Source organism: Filicampus tigris, chromosome 5, assembly GCF_054856515.1.
Source record: "Filicampus tigris isolate MCC_2025a chromosome 5, RoL_Ftig_1.0, whole genome shotgun sequence".
Taxonomy (NCBI): domain Eukaryota; kingdom Metazoa; phylum Chordata; class Actinopteri; order Syngnathiformes; family Syngnathidae; genus Filicampus; species Filicampus tigris.
Window position 1 is genome coordinate 4,619,812 of NC_141221.1, and position 18,780 is coordinate 4,638,591.

The following is an 18,780-nucleotide window of genomic DNA, read 5'->3' on the forward strand; positions in this document are numbered from 1 at the left end:
TGGCCTCTGGTGCACTCACTGAGCAGGAAGCGCGGCGGGTCGCAGCCGAGGCAGCGGTCCGGGCCGGGGCCCCCCGAGCAGCCGCGGCAGGAGGCGTGGCACGGCCGGCACTGCCCCCCGCTGTCCATGTAGGTGTGTGGAGAGCACCGGCTGTACCACACGCAGTGGCCGCTGGCGTCCAGGCGACGATCCGACACGCAGCTGAGGCACGCCGATGGCTCGTTGCCCGAACACGTCAGACAGGAGCGGTCGCAGTCTGGATGCACGCGACAAACATTGAGTTCGACGTTGAGTACAACATCGGCATTGTCACTCGTTCTCAAATATTTAAAACTACGTGCCACCCAAGAAAATGCTAAGCGATCCAAATACAGCACCGCCATAATAACCAATGTGAAAATAAAGTAAGTGCTCATCAACAAAAGGCAACGTTTTTTCCTCCTAAAAAGTACATTTAATATTATCATAAGCCACTGTAAAATTATGCATGTTTGAATACTAAACTTAACCCTTGTATGGTGTTCATATTTTTGTTACTCGGCCAGCGTGTGGGTCTGGTGGACCCGCAAGAGTTTTGGGTTTCAACAGATGTTTACTACATCCCAACTGCAAGTCATATGAACAGCAGACATTGTTAATATTTGCCCTTTACCTTTGTTAGATCACATTTATGAATTAATGTGCGACTCCCTTTTTAAAAATAAAATGTAATTAAAAAAAAAAAGAAAATCCCATAACAGTTGTTTATTTATGGTCGTTTTATTACTTTTTATTGTATTTTACTTTCTAATATTTTGGGATTTTCCATGCATATGAATTATAGTTTGCCATTTTCATACAATTTTATTATATTTGTATATTTTGTCTTTCTTTTTTATTCAATTTATATTACGTTTAATTTACATTTTTGGTCAACCTTTATATACCTTTGACTTGATGTGCTGTTTAATTGAATGCATTTTATTATATATTTTTTTCTAAATCTAGACTATGTTTTATTATTTTTAAAATGATTTTTGATTCGTTTTGACTATATCTTCATGGGTACATATACAGTATAGTTGCATTTGCGAATGATTGATTTTTTTCAGTGATACCTCTGCACTCGCCATCAGCCTTCTCGTAGTAGGTGTTGCTGGGACATTGGGGCAGACACTCTCCATTGTAGCGCAGCGCTTTGGGGTTGCGGCACGTGCTGCAGTCGTCGCGCTCCGGCCCGTCGCAACTGGAGCAGTCGGCGTGGCAACGAACGCACTCGCGCTGCAGTTCGCTTTGGAAAAAGCCAGCCGGACAGTCGTCCACACACTTGTCGGCGTGGAGGAAGAAGTAATCTGCACACTCTGCCAAGAAGACACAAAAAAAATGTAGAGAGTAAGGTTGAATGATTTGGAAAAATAATATAATAACGGCTGTGACACTGTGAGCATCATTTATTCATGTTGTTGTAAGAAACGGAATCAGCAGCCTTCCTGGTCAAAGCATATGTGTTTTTAATTAGTTCTTAAACTAAATACATTTCTTTTTTTTTTATATCTAACTTGCATTCCTTTTCTCCCTCATTTTATTGTATCCCACACACACGCATTTTATTTGCTGTACTAAAAAAACAAAGCGGATTTGGCAGGCATCCTTTTATAAACATTTGAATTTGTATTTCTTTATTACACTTATTTTGGAAATGTACCCATTGTGGGACTAATAAAGGTTATCTAATCTAAATAAATTAGCTTTATTCTGAATGAATGTTACTTGGCCTTCCTTTCTTTTTTTTTTTCCCTTAAATGATGTTTTCCTCCTCACTTTTGATTTGATATACAAGTGTACTACTCACTGTGACAGAGTCCGTCCTGGTTGCAGTGGACACAGTTCGGGGGACAGCGGAGACACTGCGCATCTTTACTGTAGTAGCCTGGTGGACAGCCACGCACGCATCTGTGCTCCAACAGGAAGTGGTCGGACTTGCAGCTCAGACAAAAGGAAGCGTTGGCGTGACACGACGCGCACTCGGGAGCGCACGGACTGCAAGTGCTACCCTCGGGGAAACCTCTGCAAATTAAAACAGTTATGAAAGACACTACACACATACTGTACATTCCATAGTACATTATACAGGAATATACGGGGTGGGACAAAACTAGATACAGCGCACTTTACACTAACTTACTTAAAGCAACACACCACTGAACAGTAATTTTCCTTCATTCTATTAAGCAGTGTGTATTAATTTTAATAGACCAAATATCAATGGCATCTGATTCCCCGAAAAAAAAGTTTAAGCCGATTATTGTCAAAATAATGACATAACCTGTGCAGTGCCATTTTAAGCATTTTTTTTTTTTGTGTAAGTGTTTAAAAGAAAAAGAACATACACTGCAAATAAGAGAGCTGACCTGTCACACTGCAGCACACAGGCTGCCTGTTGCAGATAGAGTCCAGCGTGACACGCCTGGCACGCGTCGGCATGGTGACATGCGAGGCAGCCCTCGGCGCAGGCGGCGCAGCGCCCGGACGTGACATTGACAAAAGTCGACACGGGGCAACGAGTCACACACGTCTGATCGGACATCAGGAAGGCTCCTAGAAAAAACACAAAACAACAATAACTACGTAATTCGATGGACACAAAACAGATCAAACGTTTACATGGATACATTTATTCGAATTAAAAGCCTGATCGGAATAAAAATGTTGCACGCACCCCATTCAGAAAATTCTGATCCGACCAAGCCCATTCCGATCAAGATTTTAATCAGAACGATAGAGGTGGTTTATGTTGAAAGTTAATATTTTGGAACAAACCGTCTTTACTGCGCATGTCTGTGACGTCAGTATCACGTTTCTGTCATTCCCGGAAACTAGTAGAAGCAGCGAGTGAAAGACATGGCCGGCGCAAGATTGAACGGGTACAATTAATTAGTTAATTAAATCAATTAAGATGTGTTAACTCGACGTAACAGCGCAAATGGGGAAAACCACACACAATAACGCTAACTTTTAAATTAAAAATGGACGGAGCGACGTTGACAAGGAAGTCTCTACGGCTTCTTCTTCTTCTACGACTACCGGTATATTTGGTCAATCTGCGCATGTCAAAATAATTTGTTCCGCTCAAAAGTGTGATGCAAGAACACACAAATCCTAATTGGATCAATATTTTTGTAGTGTCCACGGAAACAGTACATCCAATCCTAATTTAAATCTGAATTTTGATTGGATTCAAGAAATTTTGTCCATAACGTAAACGTAACCACATTGACGTTAATGCTAATCATGGAGTTTAAATGACAACTACGATATGCACAAGAGCTGTCTTGTACTTATTCTTATACATACACACACAGCACTACTGAATTGCGCTTAGTAGTACTGTGTATGTGTGAGGTGTGACAGCATTTTAATAGTGGCTTTAGAGCATTTCATTAATACATGTGAGAGCATATCAGTAGTGTGTGATATGCGCACTCGCTGCGCACGCGAGAAAGAGAGGTAATCCTGACTTATGTCATTTAGAAAAAATGGAACCCAAAAATTCACATAAAATACATAAATACACATTACACAACATATAAACAGACCTTTGTGACAGGTGATGCAGTCGTCTCGGCGTGCATCAAAGCAGGTCTCACAAGAAGAATGACACAGCTCACACTCTCCTTGTCCTGTAACACACATTCACACACACACACACACACAAAGAGTCACTACACTAGACAGTAGAGGTGGGCAAAGCATGGCCCAAGGGCCACATACGGTTCTACTCCGTCCACAAATCTGGCTACTAAGAATTTGAAGTTGAAATTGTGTCCAATTAGAGCGCCTGGGCAGGAGTTGTAGCCTACAGCAGCTCCTTGCAATGTGAACGGTGCCAACTTGAGTCGTGTTCTGAGTCTTCTCATGCACCACTTTTAAAAAAAAAATTAATATAAAGATAAGAGTGTCAGTCAAGGAAGACGCAGGTTGTTACAGAAAGAGGACGTGAGTGAGAATGAAGAGGAAATATATTGAGGACATACTGAAAGGCAGAGCTTGCTCCCATTCGCTGGAACAGAACCAGCATGATATGTATGTCGCGTGCGTTTTATCACAAGCTTCACTACAGGTACATATGAAATTTGTTGTAAAACACAATATACTGTTTGTGTACTGTACTGCTTTTCTATGGTTTGTTGGTGCGTGGCTGTGTCTCGCTTGCTTAGAACCCGGAAATGGATCTTTGGCCTATGCGAAAGCTTCCGTGCATTTCGAATGGCTATAATTTGCCACATGCAACTGTGATTCATATTTTGATTTGCCACAAAACCAGTGGCCAAAACTCTGCCACTCGTGAAATCTTGCGGCAGAATCCCGGACACTGCGCGAGTTTTCCTTGGATTTCCGCTGCATTACTCAGTGACCTGCGGGATAATAATGTGACCGAGCAATGGCTCGAAAAAATTGTTTGTGGTTGTTGGTGCGCTCAGAAGTCAAGCTACCATTATAAGAAGAGGATAAAAGTGTCTGTTGGTCGTACTGTTCCTGAAGCGTCCACTAGGGCAGGCCCCCAGCTGAGTTCCCTTCACACACTGGCCATCTTTCAGCACCAGCTCGCCCTGGCACGAGTCGCAGTCGTCAAACCTCGGCCCGCCGCACGTCTTGCACGCTCTGTTACACGCCTCGCACTCCTGATTCTCCATATCTACAAAGAAGCCTCCCTGGCACTCCTCTACACACCCGCCGTCTACACACACACACACACGCACGCAAACACACGCATGCACAGATACACGTTGGCTATCTGCTCTTTAAATGAGGCCTCCGAAAATGGTGGGCAGGGGTACCAAAAAGGTAGAATCCCCGCTGACACCAGTAACACTGTGATTCGTCGCAGATGGAGCAGCCCCGGTCTTCACACGGAGCGCATGTCATGCTATCGGGAACACCAATGGTGCCATCCGGGCAGGACTTGTAGCAGTCAGAAACCAGCCTGCCACACACATACACACGGACACACACACACACACATGCGTGCGTGCGCACGCAGGCGCACACACAATAAAAACACATTAAACCGCAACACAATATAATGTGTAAAAAACATGTTCATTGTTAACTTACTGGTAGAAATCATCTTCGCACTTGAGGCAGATTGTCCCCTGGTCCGGGTGTGCGGAGTCCTCTGCGAGGAATACCGTGGTTAGCATGTTCGCATACAGTGGCTATAAAAAGTCTACACACCCCTATTCAGGTTTTTGTGATGTAAAAAAATGAGACCCAAGATAAATCACTTTTTCTAGTATTAATGTGACCAATACCCTCAATGGAAAAAAAAAATCTTAGACTAAATTATGTTTTGTCTGCTGTCAGAAATAAAATGTTTTAAAAAATGGAATAACATCGAAGAAATAAGTATATTAGTGTAGTCATGATGATTGCAGAAGACATGGAAAAAAATCATAAAGCATGCATTCTATTAAATATATAATACAATTTTGTATTTAAAAAAATAAAATTAATTACCTACATGCTGCAAATTTGCATGCAGCAAATTTGTCAGAGCAAATTCAGCAAATATTACATTATATCTCATTTTAAATTTCCCCATGCTAAATTTGGCTTGTTGCCAAAGTGCTAAATGCCTACTTGTACATATAATTATTAATTGCATATTCTGTAAACAAAGCCCCCTCCCCCAAAAACAGCTCACTGCATGTAGTGTTGTTTGTCACCAGCAGGTGGTACTCTAAGACAAGATAAAACGGCATTTGAACTGATCAGAGCAGTTCTCTGATCAGAGCAAAAACGGTCCGATTTTGCAAGAGAATTTTGGACACATCTAGATTCATCACATAGTGTATCTTGAAAGCTGGGGTGGACAACCTACAACCCGATTGCCACGCAGTGTGTGTTTGTCATTATGTGTGTATATTGTATTGTTATGTATTCAGTACTCACTATGCTCACACTGTTTGCAGCCGTCGTCGCAGGGGAGACAGGCTTCGGCCTCAGCTAAAGAGCACAAGTTGAAAAACAGTTGACATAGTGGTTGTATGCCATAAAGAAAATGTGTAAACTATACATGTAGTAGACATGAAATATTTGCAGATCTAAAAAGCCCTCAATGGGGTCTTCGGTTAGATACATGAATGGATGTTGTTTGTTGCCCAATGATTTGTTATTTGTGTTACTCTGTGATGACAGATTTACATGTTTTCAAGCAAAAAGGATGTTTTTGGTCATTATGACACCGCATTAGGGCATATTGAAAATATAGCTGCAGATAAAATCCTTTATCAGAGGCATAAATATGATATATGATACTTGATGATATAGTTATGGTACAAATAAATTCATTTATTTCTTGGAAAAAAAAAAACTACATATTTTGGTCATATCATAGTAGAAGGCCACATTGAAAATATAATAAAGTTAGAACGCGATCATCAGGGGCTTCAATATAATATATATGTCATGATGTTGTTTGTCGCAGATGGATTTTTGAATTTTGACCGTTCACCTGTGCTGCACTCCAGTGGAAAACATTGTCCCATTCTGAGTTTGTGTCCTGGGCTGCAGCTGAGGCAGCGGCCGGCCGACGCGCACACAACACAATCAGATGCACACGGCTCACAGCGTTTGCGCTCGGAGTGGAAGAAGCCCTCGGGGCAGACGTCTCGACACTCGCCCCCAAACAGGTAGCGGGACACATCGAACATATCTGGATTGGGCGAGACAAAGGAAGAAAACCTGTACTGTGACATACGGTATATACCGTGCAAAAGGAGACTATGGGCCACAGTGGCAAAGTGAAGAGTGGAGCATAAATAAAGCTGCAACATCCAGAGTTAATGGACAGATAATTGATTTGAGGTGTGTGTGCGTGCATGTGGTGTAAATAGTTGCAGTGTTGACGGTGCGCCACAGCGATAAACAAGCATTAGCCACCTCCATCTCCAGACACTAATGATGCGTCGTGGGTGGAGAGACACACATGAAAGGAACCCCCATCCCCACATACTGCCTGTCACATCTTACGGACGTAAATTTCAAGCGTGCGCCTAAAAATAGTGGCGCAGATTAAACGCCTCCGCACTTTGTTTTTGTTTGTGTTAAAGCTGGAGGATGGCACCCCACCTGGTTACTACTGCCTTAGCAGAGATTAGACCAGGAAGGTGAAAGACGTAAGTTTACAGTGTAGGACCGATCTAGGCAAATAAGGTTCAACGCAAAATGATTGAATAAATGACTATATGAAGGCCATCAGAGACATAATTCAGGATTACCTTTCATAAACACTTTTGAAATGCTCCCATACGCAGTACTGACATTTACACTGAAATATGCGTTTTGGGAGCTTGTCTGTGAGTTTTAGTAGTGTAAGTGAATGAAAGTGTTTTTAGTAGTGTGTATGAGAGCATTTCAGCAGTGTGTATGTGTATGTGTGTGTGTGTGAGATAATGTCCCAGGGGTGGTTTGGCAGCAATGCGGCCCCCCAACAATTCTATGTGAAATGGTTTTCAACTGGCATCATGACATGTAAAACATAACAACAGAATTTGTATGAGGAATTTGCGCCTCCTTACTGGAATCATTTTCAGGGGTCTTCAATGATTTTGTTAGTAAATGTCGAGGTGAGTGGTTGTCAAGGAAGCATGACATCATTGTTTGAAGATATCTGCGCCAAAGGGAGGTCTTGCAAGGGACATCACTCAAGCTAGGACTACCACTGCATCGCTCTGATCGCCTCTTATCCCAGGTCCGCTAACACTCCGAACAGGTTTTATTATGTCTCAATGAGCTTACGACTGTATTGTAAAGGGCTGATCCCAGACCAGCCGAGAGCTTGTACCTGTGTCACAGCTGGTGCAGTTGTCGGGGCCCTCGTCGGTGCACTCATGGCAGGTGTGGTGGCATCGATGACACTCTCTGCCCATGGCGTAGCGCCCTCTCTGGCAGCGGATCACGCAAGCACCCTCATCAAAAAGCCTGCACGTGGAACAATGCAAATGAAAATCAACGACAACAACCTACAACTTATTTCAGGTGGATGGCGGGTTAGTAAAGGTCTAGTCGGAATCGCCGACCGATGCCCGTTTAAAATTAGAGGCGGCCTATAGTATATCGTCGCTGTCCCGTGAAAAACACTGATGTCCATTTTTTGAAATGTTCTTATTTTTAAGTGAATGGTGTTTTCGCGTTACGGACATCGCATTAATGTGAATTCCCCCCCCCCCCCAAAATTAGACATAAGTGTTTTTCACAGAACAGCAACAATATACGATTTTTGGACGACGATGCTGCAGATGGATGATGAATAACAGATGCTCAATTTGTAGTAAAATGCCCAGCTCTGATTATAAGTCATCACTTTCTCACTATACATAATTGTCAGTCATACATATATATACATATATATACATATATATATATATATATATATATATATATATATATATATATATATATATATATATATATATATATATATATGTATATATATATATTTTTTAAATTATATAGCACTTTTCACACATAGGATGCAACTCAAAGTGCTGTACATTAAAAAAAAAAAAAATATATATATATATATATATATATAGTCAGATATATCATATATATATATATATATATATGAAGCAAAGTAATGTAGCAGCAGCGCAAAAGATGAAATGCCATGTAGCAGGGGAACGGTTACATCGGTAGAAGTTGAGTGCCATCAATAAAGCCCTGTGCTAATTTCCACATCAAACTATACAAGTTGGTTGTATTGGTGGTGATAGATGGTGGTCTCTCTCACCGCGTAGGGGGACAGCTGGTGCAATCCTCTCTCTCAGGCCCCGTGCACTCCAGACAGGTGGCATCACACAGGCGGCACTTGCCATGTCCGCCCATGTACTGGCCTGCAACGTGGACACCACAGCGCATAAACAAGTCTTCTCACCAATTCATGTCATCACTCACGCAAGTTTAGGCCTCATTTTCTACAACAGTGACGTCCCTCGATGATGTGATGTTGACATTCTTCACCAAGCCAGTCTCATTATACTCACTGGCAACTGTTGCCTCCTTTCTCACCTTGCCCAAGGCCTTCACTTGAACACTTCAAAGTGCCAAAACACACATATACACACACACGCTGTTCTGCATCGGCAACATCTTACAATAAACAAACTCAGTCATGGTCAAAGTGACAGAACTGCCGCACCTCAAATAAACAGCACATTTTTAAACGTTGGGTACAAAAGAAATGACAGACATCACAGACAACAGTGGCGTGCTCTCTGGGCCTTCAAGGACTTCTCTGCAGGCCCAAACACTATCAGAAGCACAGACCTACATTTACATTTTAAAAGATTTTTTTTGTCCAATCAGATTGCAGCTTCGATGTGTTGTCATGCACATTATTTTTCCCAACGCCTTCACAATCTCGAGGGCTGGCCTCGACCACACACGCATTGTTGAAATTGCTAATTCTTCTTTTAACCAATCAGATTTTAGATTCACCACGGAGTGAGTGCCTTCTCGAAGGCCTGGTGAAGAATGAATTTCTCTGTCCTCTAATTCAGTGACATTTAGCTTCTGGTTGGTTGAGTTCAATCATCAAACCTTGATTTACGATGGAGGGCGATGTCAGTGGGCTCTGCGGTCTGAGACACCCAGGGTTGAGAATGACCAACTGAGTGAGTAAGCGATTGTGTGAGGAACAGGAGAACGATTATCAAGAATAATGTAAGATGTCCAATGCCTGAACAGGGACTTGAACCCTGGACCCTCAGATTAAAAGTCTGATGCTCTACCAACTGAGCTACCCAGGCTCTAGTAAGTTATCGTGAGTGAGTGAATGAGAAGTATACCATTATCAAAGCGCGTTCCGTAAAAAGGGCCTTGCACTCTGGACCCATAGATTAAAAGCCTGACGCTTTACAGTCTCAGAATGATGAACTGAGTGAGTAAGTGATTGTGTAAGGAACAGAATAACAATTATCAAGAACAAAGTAAGAGGTATGACGCCTGAACAGGGACTTGAACCCTGGACCCTCAGATTAAAAGTCTGATGCTCTACCAAGTGAGCCACCCAGGCTCTAGAAAGATGTAGTGAGTGAGTAAATGTGAAGCAGATCATTATCAAAGTGCATAACCTACAAAGGGCCTTGAACTATGGACCCATAGATTAAAAGTCTGATGATCTACGGTCTGAGACATCCAGGGTTGAGAATGATGAACTGAGAGTGAGTGAGGAAGAGGAGAACGATTATCAAGAACTATGAGGTACAACACCTGAACAGGGACTTGAACCCTGGACCCTCAGATTAAAAGTCTGATGCTCTACCAACTGAGCTACCCAGGCTCTAGTAAATTGTCGTGAGTTAGTGAATGAGAAGTATACCATTATCAAAGCGCGTTCCGTAAAAAGGGCCTTGCACTCTGGACCCATAGATTAAAAGCCTGACGCTTTACGGTCTCAGAATGATGAACTGAGTGAGTAAGTGATTGTGTAAGGAACAGAATAACAATTATCAAGAACAAAGTAAGAGGTATGACGCATGAACAGGGACTTGAACCCTGGACCCTCAGATTAAAAGTCTGATGCTCTACCAACTGAGCTACCCAGGCTCTAGGAAAACCTAGAGATTGAGGAAATGTGAAGTATGCCATTATCAAAGTGCATGACCTAAAAAGGGCATCGAACTATGGACCCATAGATTAAAAGCCTGATGGTCTATGGTCTGAGACATCCAGGGTTGAGAATGACCAACTGAGTGAGTGAGTAAGTGATTGTGTGTGGAAAAGGAGAACAGTGATAATGATTATCAAGAACAATGCCTGAACAGGGACTTGGACCCTGGACCCTCAGATCAAAAGTCTGATGCTCTACCAAGTGAGCCACCCAGGCTCTAGAAAGATGTAGTGAGTGAGTAAATGTGAAGCAGATCATTATCAAAGTGCATAACCTAGAAAGGGCCTTGAACTATGGACCCATAGATTAAAAGTCTGATGATCTACGGTCTGAGACATCCAGGGTTGAGAATGATGAACTGAGAGTGAGTGAGGAACAGGAGAACGATTATCAAGAACTAAGAGGTACAACACCTGAACAGGGACTTGAACCCTGGACCCTCAGATTAAAAGTCTGATGCTCTACCAACTGAGCTACCCAGGCTCTAGTAAATTGTCGTGAGTTAGTGAATGAGAAGTATACCATTATCAAAGCGCGTTCCGTAAAAAGGGCCTTGCACTCTGGACCCATAGATGAAAAGCCTGACGCTTTACAGTCTCAGAATGATGAACTGAGTGTGTAAGTGATTGTGTAAGGAACAGAATAACAATTATCAAGAACAAAGTAAGAGGTATGATGCCTGAACAGGGACTTGAACCCTGGACCCTCAGATTAAAAGTCTGATGCTCTACCAACTGAGCTACCCAGGCTCTAGGAAAACCTAGAGATTGAGGAAATGTGAAGTATGCCATTATCAAAGTGCATGACCTAAAAAGGGCATCGAACTATGGACCCATAGATTAAAAGCCTGATGGTCTATGGTCTGAGACATCCAGGGTTGAGAATGACCAACTGAGTGAGTGAGTAAGTGATTGTGTGTGGAAAAGGAAAACAGTGATAATGATTATCAAGAACAATGCCTGAACAGGGACTTGGACCCTGGACCCTCAGATCAAAAGTCTGATGCTCTACCAAGTGAGCCACCCAGGCTCTAGAAAGATGTAGTGAGTGAGTAAATGTGAAGCAGATCATTATCAAAGTGCATAACCTACAAAGGGCCTTGAACTATGGACCCATAGATTAAAAGTCTGATGATCTACGGTCTGAGACATCCAGGGTTGAGAATGATGAACTGAGAGTGAGTGAGGAAGAGGAGAACGATTATCAAGAACTATGAGGTACAACACCTGAACAGGGACTTGAACCCTGGACCCTCAGATTAAAAGTCTGATGCTCTACCAACTGAGCTACCCAGGCTCTAGTAAATTGTCGTGAGTTAGTGAATGAGAAGTATACCATTATCAAAGCGCGTTCCGTAAAAAGGGCCTTGCACTCTGGACCCATAGATTAAAAGCCTGACGCTTTACGGTCTCAGAATGATGAACTGAGTGAGTAAGTGATTGTGTAAGGAACAGAATAACAATTATCAAGAACAAAGTAAGAGGTATGACGCCTGAACAGGGACTTGAACCCTGGACCCTCAGATTAAAAGTCTGATGCTCTACCAACTGAGCTACCCAGGCTCTAGAAAAGCATAGAGAGTGAGGAAATGTGAAGTATGCCATTATCAAAGTGCGTTCCGTAAAAAGGGCCTTGCACTCTGGACCCATAGATGAAAAGCCTGACGCTTTACAGTCTCAGAATGATGAACTGAGTGAGTAAGTGATTGTGTAAGGAACAGAATAACAATTATCAAGAACAAAGTAAGAGGTATGACGCCTGAACAGGGACTTGAACCCTGGACCCTCAGATTAAAAGTCTGATGCTCTACCAACTGAGCTACCGAGGCTCTAGAAAAGCATAGAGAGTGAGGAAATGTGAAGTATGCCATTATCAAAGTGCATTCCCTAAAAAGGGCATCGAACTATGGACCCATAGATTAAAAGCCTGATGGTCTATGGTCTGAGACATCCAGGGTTGAGAATGACCAACTGAGTGAGTGAGTAAGTGATTGTGTGTGGAAAAGGAGAACAGTGATAATGATTATCAAGAACAATGTAAGAGGTACAATGCCTGAACAGGGACTTGGACCCTGGACCCTCAGATCAAAAGTCTGATGCGCTACCAAGTGAGCCACCCAGGCTCTAGAAAGATGTAGTGAGTGAGTAAATGTGAAGCAGATGATTATCAAAGTGCATAACCTACAAAGGGCCTTGAACTATGGACCCATAGATTAAAAGTCTGATGATCTACGGTCTGAGACATCCAGGGTTGAGAATGATGAACTGAGTGAGTACGTGATTGTGTGAGGAACAGAAGAACGATTAATAATAACAACGTAAGAGGCACAACGCCTGAAAAGGGACTTGAACCATGGACCCTCAGATTAAAATCTGATGCTTTACCAGCTGTAAATTAGTAACTGTAACTGTAAAACCTGATGCTTTACCATCTGAGACATCCAGGGTTGAGGATGATGAACTGAGTGTGTGAGGAACAGGAGAACAGTGGTAAGGATGATTAATAAAGTAAGAGGTACGGCACCTGAACAGGGACTTGAACCCTGGACCCTCAGATTAAAAAAATCTGATGCTCTACCAATTGAGCTACCCAGGCTCTAATAACAACGAGCGAGTGAGTGAATGTGAAGTAGACCTTTATCAAAGTGCATTCCGTCTAAAAAGGGCCTTGAAGTCTGGACCCATAGATTTAAAAACCTGACGCTCTACGGGGGGGCCTGTGTGCTCGTGCAATTGTCTGTGTTCGTGCGCATTCAAGTGTGGAGTGTGGAGATTATGGTGTGCGTGTGTGCGCGTGCACATGCGCACATGTATGGACATTCTGGACTTGCAGCCAGACAGACGGAGGAAGTAAAATAAGGAGGAAACAAGTTAGGGGAAGAGAAAGTTTCACTCTCTTTGTCGACACTAAGGATGTATTAAGTCATACCAACCACCCCTAGTATCATCTTTTTCTAAATAACTCACATTCTTAGCAATGAGAAATGTTTACCATGAGTAGACCCACATAAAAGTCTCAAGAGCCCATGGCTGGGGGGGTGGGGGGGTGGTTCGGCGGGGGGGGGTCTGCCATTTTGAATTGAAGCAGCCATTTTAGCATAATTTTGGACATTTCCAGGTGTCCTTCAAAGATATATACAAATTTTGTCACATTTCTACCAAATTGGAAGCATGCATACCAGATAGATGGCCCATGCTAAATTGCTTTTAAGTTGAAAGTTTTGTCCAAGTGTTGTGGGTGGAGCAGTGGCAAAGTCGGATGACTCCTCATGAAACACATAACTATAGTAATGTCAGGATAAGATCATCATTTTAGAAAATTCAGCCCCTGAAGGCAGTTTTACTTAGCAAACTGTAATTTCGTAGGCATGTCTATCATTTTTAAACCCACAAAGAAGTCTGAAGAACTCATGTCCAAGAAGACACAGGATGTCAGTCATTGGTTTTGACGGAGAATTTCCTGTGGTAAAACAATTCAACTGAGCGATTTTTTTCCGAGTGCTGCCAAAGTTGAACAACATACTAGACCAAACCTGGACAACGTACGGCCCAGTTGCCGCATGCAGGCCATCCACGGTCTCTGACCGCCTTCTCACAGTCAGTCACCATGAATTCACAGTAAAATGTAAAATATGCATTGCTTTTATTTTGAAAGTTGTGCTTTTATTTTATGTGGACTCAAGAACAAGCAAGGTAGCAAGCAAGCGCTACAACTTGTGTCTGCAGTGTTGTCAACGTAGCAACATTTTTTTAGCAACTTTCCTGACTCCACCAGCAACAATGTCTACAGTATTTTGTGTTTTAATGTATTTCTTTCACTTGTTATATTAGTGCTAATTTGTTGTTGTAATGTAAAGTGCTTTGTTACGACTGTAGCTGTTATGAAATGCGCTATACAGTATAAATAAAGTTGTATTGTATAATGTTTGATCAAACAAAGTTCATAACTTATCGGAAAATTCAGCACCCAAAGCCAGTTTCACTCAGCCACATTAAATTTGGTATCTGGTTCCATCATGAGTAGCGACACAAAGACTCAATAACCCATACCTGAAAAAGACACAGGAAGTCTGCCATTTTGGTTTGAAGCAACCATTTTTGCGATGGCCATTTCCAGGAGTCATGCTAAGACAAACTTGTTCTAGAGTTTTGACTACCAAATCTGACTACATATACTAGACGGATGGACGATATTAAATTGTGGAAATTTGCATGGCTGCAAACAATGTTTGATAACTCACCGTAAAACACTCAATTCTAACATCTTAATTGAATAACTGAGCCAAATTGGAAACCTGCAATGACAACAGGTATACAAAAAAAAAGGCACAGTATTTCTCATAAAACACTCCCGTGGACCTCCATTTCTATTAAAGAGCCACCCATAAAAGCAGAAAATCCACAAGAGAAGCCATAGGAATTGAAAAAAAAAAATGCTTTTACACCCACACACGATTAACATAGATTTAAATAAATTTTTAACAAACAACAACTTAAGACTCACTTTTTTAAATTCATTTGTAAATCAAGACATCCATTATCCAAACCGCTTCTCCTCACAAGGGTCGCGGGCGTGCTGAAGCCAATCCCAGCTGCCTTCAGGCAGTGGGCGAGGTACACCCTGAATTGGTTGCCAGCCAATCCCGGGTCACACAGAGACAAACAAACACTCACACTCACATTAAGACCTGGAGAAAACCCACGCAGGAACACAGGAAGGCTGCGGCCGGATTCGAACCCACGACCTCTGCACTGTGAGGTGGGCTTAACAGTCAACCACTTTGTAAATTTAACAAAAAATAAATGTAAAACATAAAATGTATAGACGATATTGTATGCATTGTCGTCTGTATCACTTGATACACTGCCAGTTCTGTAAATCATTTTAAAACCATACGTGATTAATTTTTTTGCTTCTGTCCCTCACAGCTGATTTATTCCTACACTGAAAATTACATACCTCACCATTCTTTGAGGGTGGGAAAAAATACAAAACCAGCAGTCTGTCCAACTATTATTTTCCCAATGAAGTGGGGGACCACTGTACTACTACAACACTGTTGAGGACAGACTGTTAAACCTTGTCAATGATGACTGCCAGCAAATCGAAATTGAGCATAAGCGGCTGTTTTTATGAGGCATTTGCTTTCCACTGTATTTTTTTCAAGCACACAAGATAGAAAATCTCGTTAACCCATATCCACACACTAGCAAAAACATTTGTGTCAAGTTACCAGCAGAGCACACCTAGCCCACACCAAAACTCAATCAACATAAAAATGAGCAGAAAACAGAAACATGAATCGTGTTAACATTTTAATAAGAACATTTAAGCCCAAAAAACAAATTATAGGACTCTGAATAACAAAAATGCATTGTTTCGATGTCGCGGGTACAAAATGAAAAAGCTTTTATAGGAGAGTTGTGTGTGCAGTTTTGTGTGCCTAATGTTATCTTAATGAAAACATTATGTGAAATAAAACCAAAGGGGGATTCATCAGTCTTTATTACAAATCAACAAGAACCAGGACAACAATCTAATACTGTAAACACACACACACATATACACACACAGAAACACCCCCTCTCACACACACACACATAGGCACACGCACGCACACACACACACACACATGCACGCACACAAACAGATCTTTTTATTGTGTTCTTTGTTAGATGACAGCATCACAGTCAGGAACGTCCGCCGGCCATCGTGCAACAAGGAGATGCCATATTCTGACCACTAATGTCTACATTTTGTGCTCGTTAAAATCTCGTCTGCATTATTCTCATATGCATTTGGATCACCGGAAGGGATGCAGGTGGAAGAATCGACCACTACTCGGCAGCAGGGGAAACAGCGGGAAACATTTTTCACGAGCATTGAGCATTTGTGGGTTTAAATGTTTGTGGGTTTTATTATAACAGATTCCACACACCTTTGGATGAGGAATTGAATTAATGACTGAGTGCCGCCAGGCCTGATATCAGGAACATACCACCTTAAAATCAAGTTAGGAATAGGCTTAATCGTTTGGGGACTGATTGTTGTAGGGTTGCATAATTCAGATAATTTTTAAAGTTGTAAACTTTCTATGGATATTGAGGGGAATTTATTGGGGCTGAGCGGGAAGGAAAAAGGAACTTATAATATAGGAAATTTAAACATTGTTGGGGAAAATATATTTTAGCATATTCCAAACTGACGAAACAACCAGATTTCATGTCAGTACAGTGGTACACAAACACAAACATTTTTTTTTCAAAAATATGTTCTATGCAAGCCCACTAGTTGAAACAAGGCATTCTGATAAATATCGCGTTTGTGGAATAAGTGTTAATCCACTCGTTTTTAGCCATCTCTGGGGGTGTCCATTTTGTCACAAATGCTCGCAACGACCAATCATGGCTCAGATTCAGAAAACAGGTCAGCCGTGATTGGTCGTCGTGAGCAGTTGTGATGTCATTTTCAGTTGACAGAAGACAAAATGGCCACTACCCCCAGAGACGGCTAAAAACAAGTGCATTTTGCTGCTTAATTTATATTCGACAAACGCAAAATTAATAAGAACGCTGTGTTTCAACTAGTAGGCCTGCTCGGAACATATTTTTGAAAAAAATATGTCTGGGTTGACTTCTGCTTTAACTTATGAGCGCCTCCACTTACAAGATTTTCAATTAACAAGCAGTCACTTGGTCGATTTTTTTTGCTTTATGTTGCAATCCAAAATTTGATACATCAAGCGTTGGATACGCTGCCCCGTCAGTGAAGTGAAAAAAAAAAAAAAACAACAAAAAAGGCGCAATTAACATACTGAAGTACCCTAGCATTAAATTGATTTTTTTTATCGGTGTCTGCTTATTACAAAACAAAATGTTTATAATACTTAGGCTTTAGTGCAATACCTTTCCATTAAATGCCATTCAGTTCCAAGTAAATTCCCATAATATTCCATAATTACCAGAGAAACTCTCCAATTGGAAATAGTAAAAAAAAAAAAAAAAAAAAAAAATCTTAATTGTTAATGTCTAAAGCTGGGTACACACGAAGAAAAATCGGGCTGTTTTTGTACCGATTTTGACCCCTAGGCCCGACAATCTTGTCTTTTTAGACTGTCTTCTAACATTATCCACATGTGTGAGCTGTGTTAAGAGTGGATTTGTACCGATAATAGGGTCCAAAACCAGTTGGGGCCAACAATCTTAAAATATAAACGCGTTCAATATTTTTAAGCAAAAATCTTCGTGTGTGTGTGGTGGTGGTGGTGCTCTGAGTTCTCCTGAGCTAGTTCACTCGGCAAAATGTGGAATGTGGCCAATCAAAGAAGCTGTTTGACTGACGAACGAGCAAGCGCCAGTAAATAAATATTAAACAAAGTCATATTCTACCCCGAGGTTCATCTATCCATCCTCCATCACTCGGGTCATGGGAGTGCTAGAGGCTAGCGCAGCCATCTTCGGGCGGAACGTACAGACCCCCAAAGGTAACATGGAAGAAAAAAAAAAACCTTTGTGTTCCCTTTGTATTATATCGCAATATAATAGTTTTGTTTTGGGGGTTTTTTTGCGACGGGGATGCATCATTTTTAATGCACATTTATGTACTCCTGGGCAGAGATGGGCACTTTAACCTATTTTGCCAGTCCTTACTCTGTCCGCGACCTGGGCACCCTTCTGTCATCGTCCCTCCGTCCTTATTCATGAAAATAATCATCCTCCGACCCGGATTATACACGGAAAACAGGCTGGGCGTGTTTCTGTCAATCGTCAGGGAAATGGGCGTCCTGTGGTGTAATTATGCTTTTACATGTGCTGAACCACTAGAGGGCAGACTATGCCTGTGAGTACAATATTACTGCAGGGAACGCACATTGGAGAGTTGTTGCAGGGAGTTAATCGCAGAATGACGGTGGTCTGTCTTTTTAAAAGAACCCAACACAACATGTCAGTCAGTACTTGACCCGGTTAATGGACAATTGCAGGGACGGACGAAAACCCACTTCCGTCCTTGCTTAGTCCGTCCTTTTTAAATAACTCCTCGTCCTCCGTCCCTGCTTCTGGCTCATCTTCCGGGGAAACAAAAGGAATATTTACATGCATGCAATGTCCATGTGAGGGGCATTTCTT

The 18,780-nt window shown here is 41.9% G+C and overlaps 1 protein-coding gene and 13 non-coding genes across 15 annotated transcripts in view; all 14 read right to left on the bottom strand.

Moving 5' to 3' along the window:
• The window catches only part of pcsk5b (proprotein convertase subtilisin/kexin type 5b), a 100,996-nt gene that overhangs the window by 5,000 nt on the left and 77,216 nt on the right, over nt 1-18,780 (bottom strand). For both annotated transcript variants that reach the window (XM_086029918.1, XM_086029917.1), the window contains exons 21-32: nt 8,774-8,876; nt 7,826-7,962; nt 6,494-6,694; nt 5,932-5,985; nt 5,095-5,155; nt 4,818-4,963; nt 4,511-4,717; nt 3,576-3,659; nt 2,391-2,577; nt 1,832-2,046; nt 1,098-1,340; nt 20-256 (exon numbers count right to left, since the gene is read on the bottom strand). In XM_086029918.1, coding sequence (XP_085886044.1) covers nt 20-256; nt 1,098-1,340; nt 1,832-2,046; nt 2,391-2,577; nt 3,576-3,659; nt 4,511-4,717; nt 4,818-4,963; nt 5,095-5,155; nt 5,932-5,985; nt 6,494-6,694; nt 7,826-7,962; nt 8,774-8,876 — 1,875 coding nt within the window. The remainder of the gene's footprint in view (nt 1-19; nt 257-1,097; nt 1,341-1,831; nt 2,047-2,390; nt 2,578-3,575; nt 3,660-4,510; nt 4,718-4,817; nt 4,964-5,094; nt 5,156-5,931; nt 5,986-6,493; nt 6,695-7,825; nt 7,963-8,773; nt 8,877-18,780) is intronic.
• Nucleotides 9,719-9,791, bottom strand: trnak-uuu (transfer RNA lysine (anticodon UUU)). Its single transcript has one exon. It is a non-coding gene; the product is annotated as a tRNA-Lys (tRNA).
• On the bottom strand, nt 9,985-10,057 carry trnak-uuu (transfer RNA lysine (anticodon UUU)). Its single transcript has one exon. It is a non-coding gene; the product is annotated as a tRNA-Lys (tRNA).
• On the bottom strand, nt 10,252-10,324 carry trnak-uuu (transfer RNA lysine (anticodon UUU)). The gene has a single exon. It is a non-coding gene; the product is annotated as a tRNA-Lys (tRNA).
• trnak-uuu (transfer RNA lysine (anticodon UUU)) lies at nt 10,518-10,590 on the bottom strand. Its single transcript has one exon. It is a non-coding gene; the product is annotated as a tRNA-Lys (tRNA).
• Nucleotides 10,798-10,870, bottom strand: trnak-uuu (transfer RNA lysine (anticodon UUU)). Its single transcript has one exon. It is a non-coding gene; the product is annotated as a tRNA-Lys (tRNA).
• trnak-uuu (transfer RNA lysine (anticodon UUU)) lies at nt 11,065-11,137 on the bottom strand. Its single transcript has one exon. It is a non-coding gene; the product is annotated as a tRNA-Lys (tRNA).
• Nucleotides 11,331-11,403, bottom strand: trnak-uuu (transfer RNA lysine (anticodon UUU)). The gene has a single exon. It is a non-coding gene; the product is annotated as a tRNA-Lys (tRNA).
• Nucleotides 11,611-11,683, bottom strand: trnak-uuu (transfer RNA lysine (anticodon UUU)). The gene has a single exon. It is a non-coding gene; the product is annotated as a tRNA-Lys (tRNA).
• trnak-uuu (transfer RNA lysine (anticodon UUU)) lies at nt 11,878-11,950 on the bottom strand. Its single transcript has one exon. It is a non-coding gene; the product is annotated as a tRNA-Lys (tRNA).
• trnak-uuu (transfer RNA lysine (anticodon UUU)) lies at nt 12,144-12,216 on the bottom strand. The gene has a single exon. It is a non-coding gene; the product is annotated as a tRNA-Lys (tRNA).
• On the bottom strand, nt 12,410-12,482 carry trnak-uuu (transfer RNA lysine (anticodon UUU)). Its single transcript has one exon. It is a non-coding gene; the product is annotated as a tRNA-Lys (tRNA).
• On the bottom strand, nt 12,704-12,776 carry trnak-uuu (transfer RNA lysine (anticodon UUU)). The gene has a single exon. It is a non-coding gene; the product is annotated as a tRNA-Lys (tRNA).
• Nucleotides 13,175-13,249, bottom strand: trnak-uuu (transfer RNA lysine (anticodon UUU)). Its single transcript has one exon. It is a non-coding gene; the product is annotated as a tRNA-Lys (tRNA).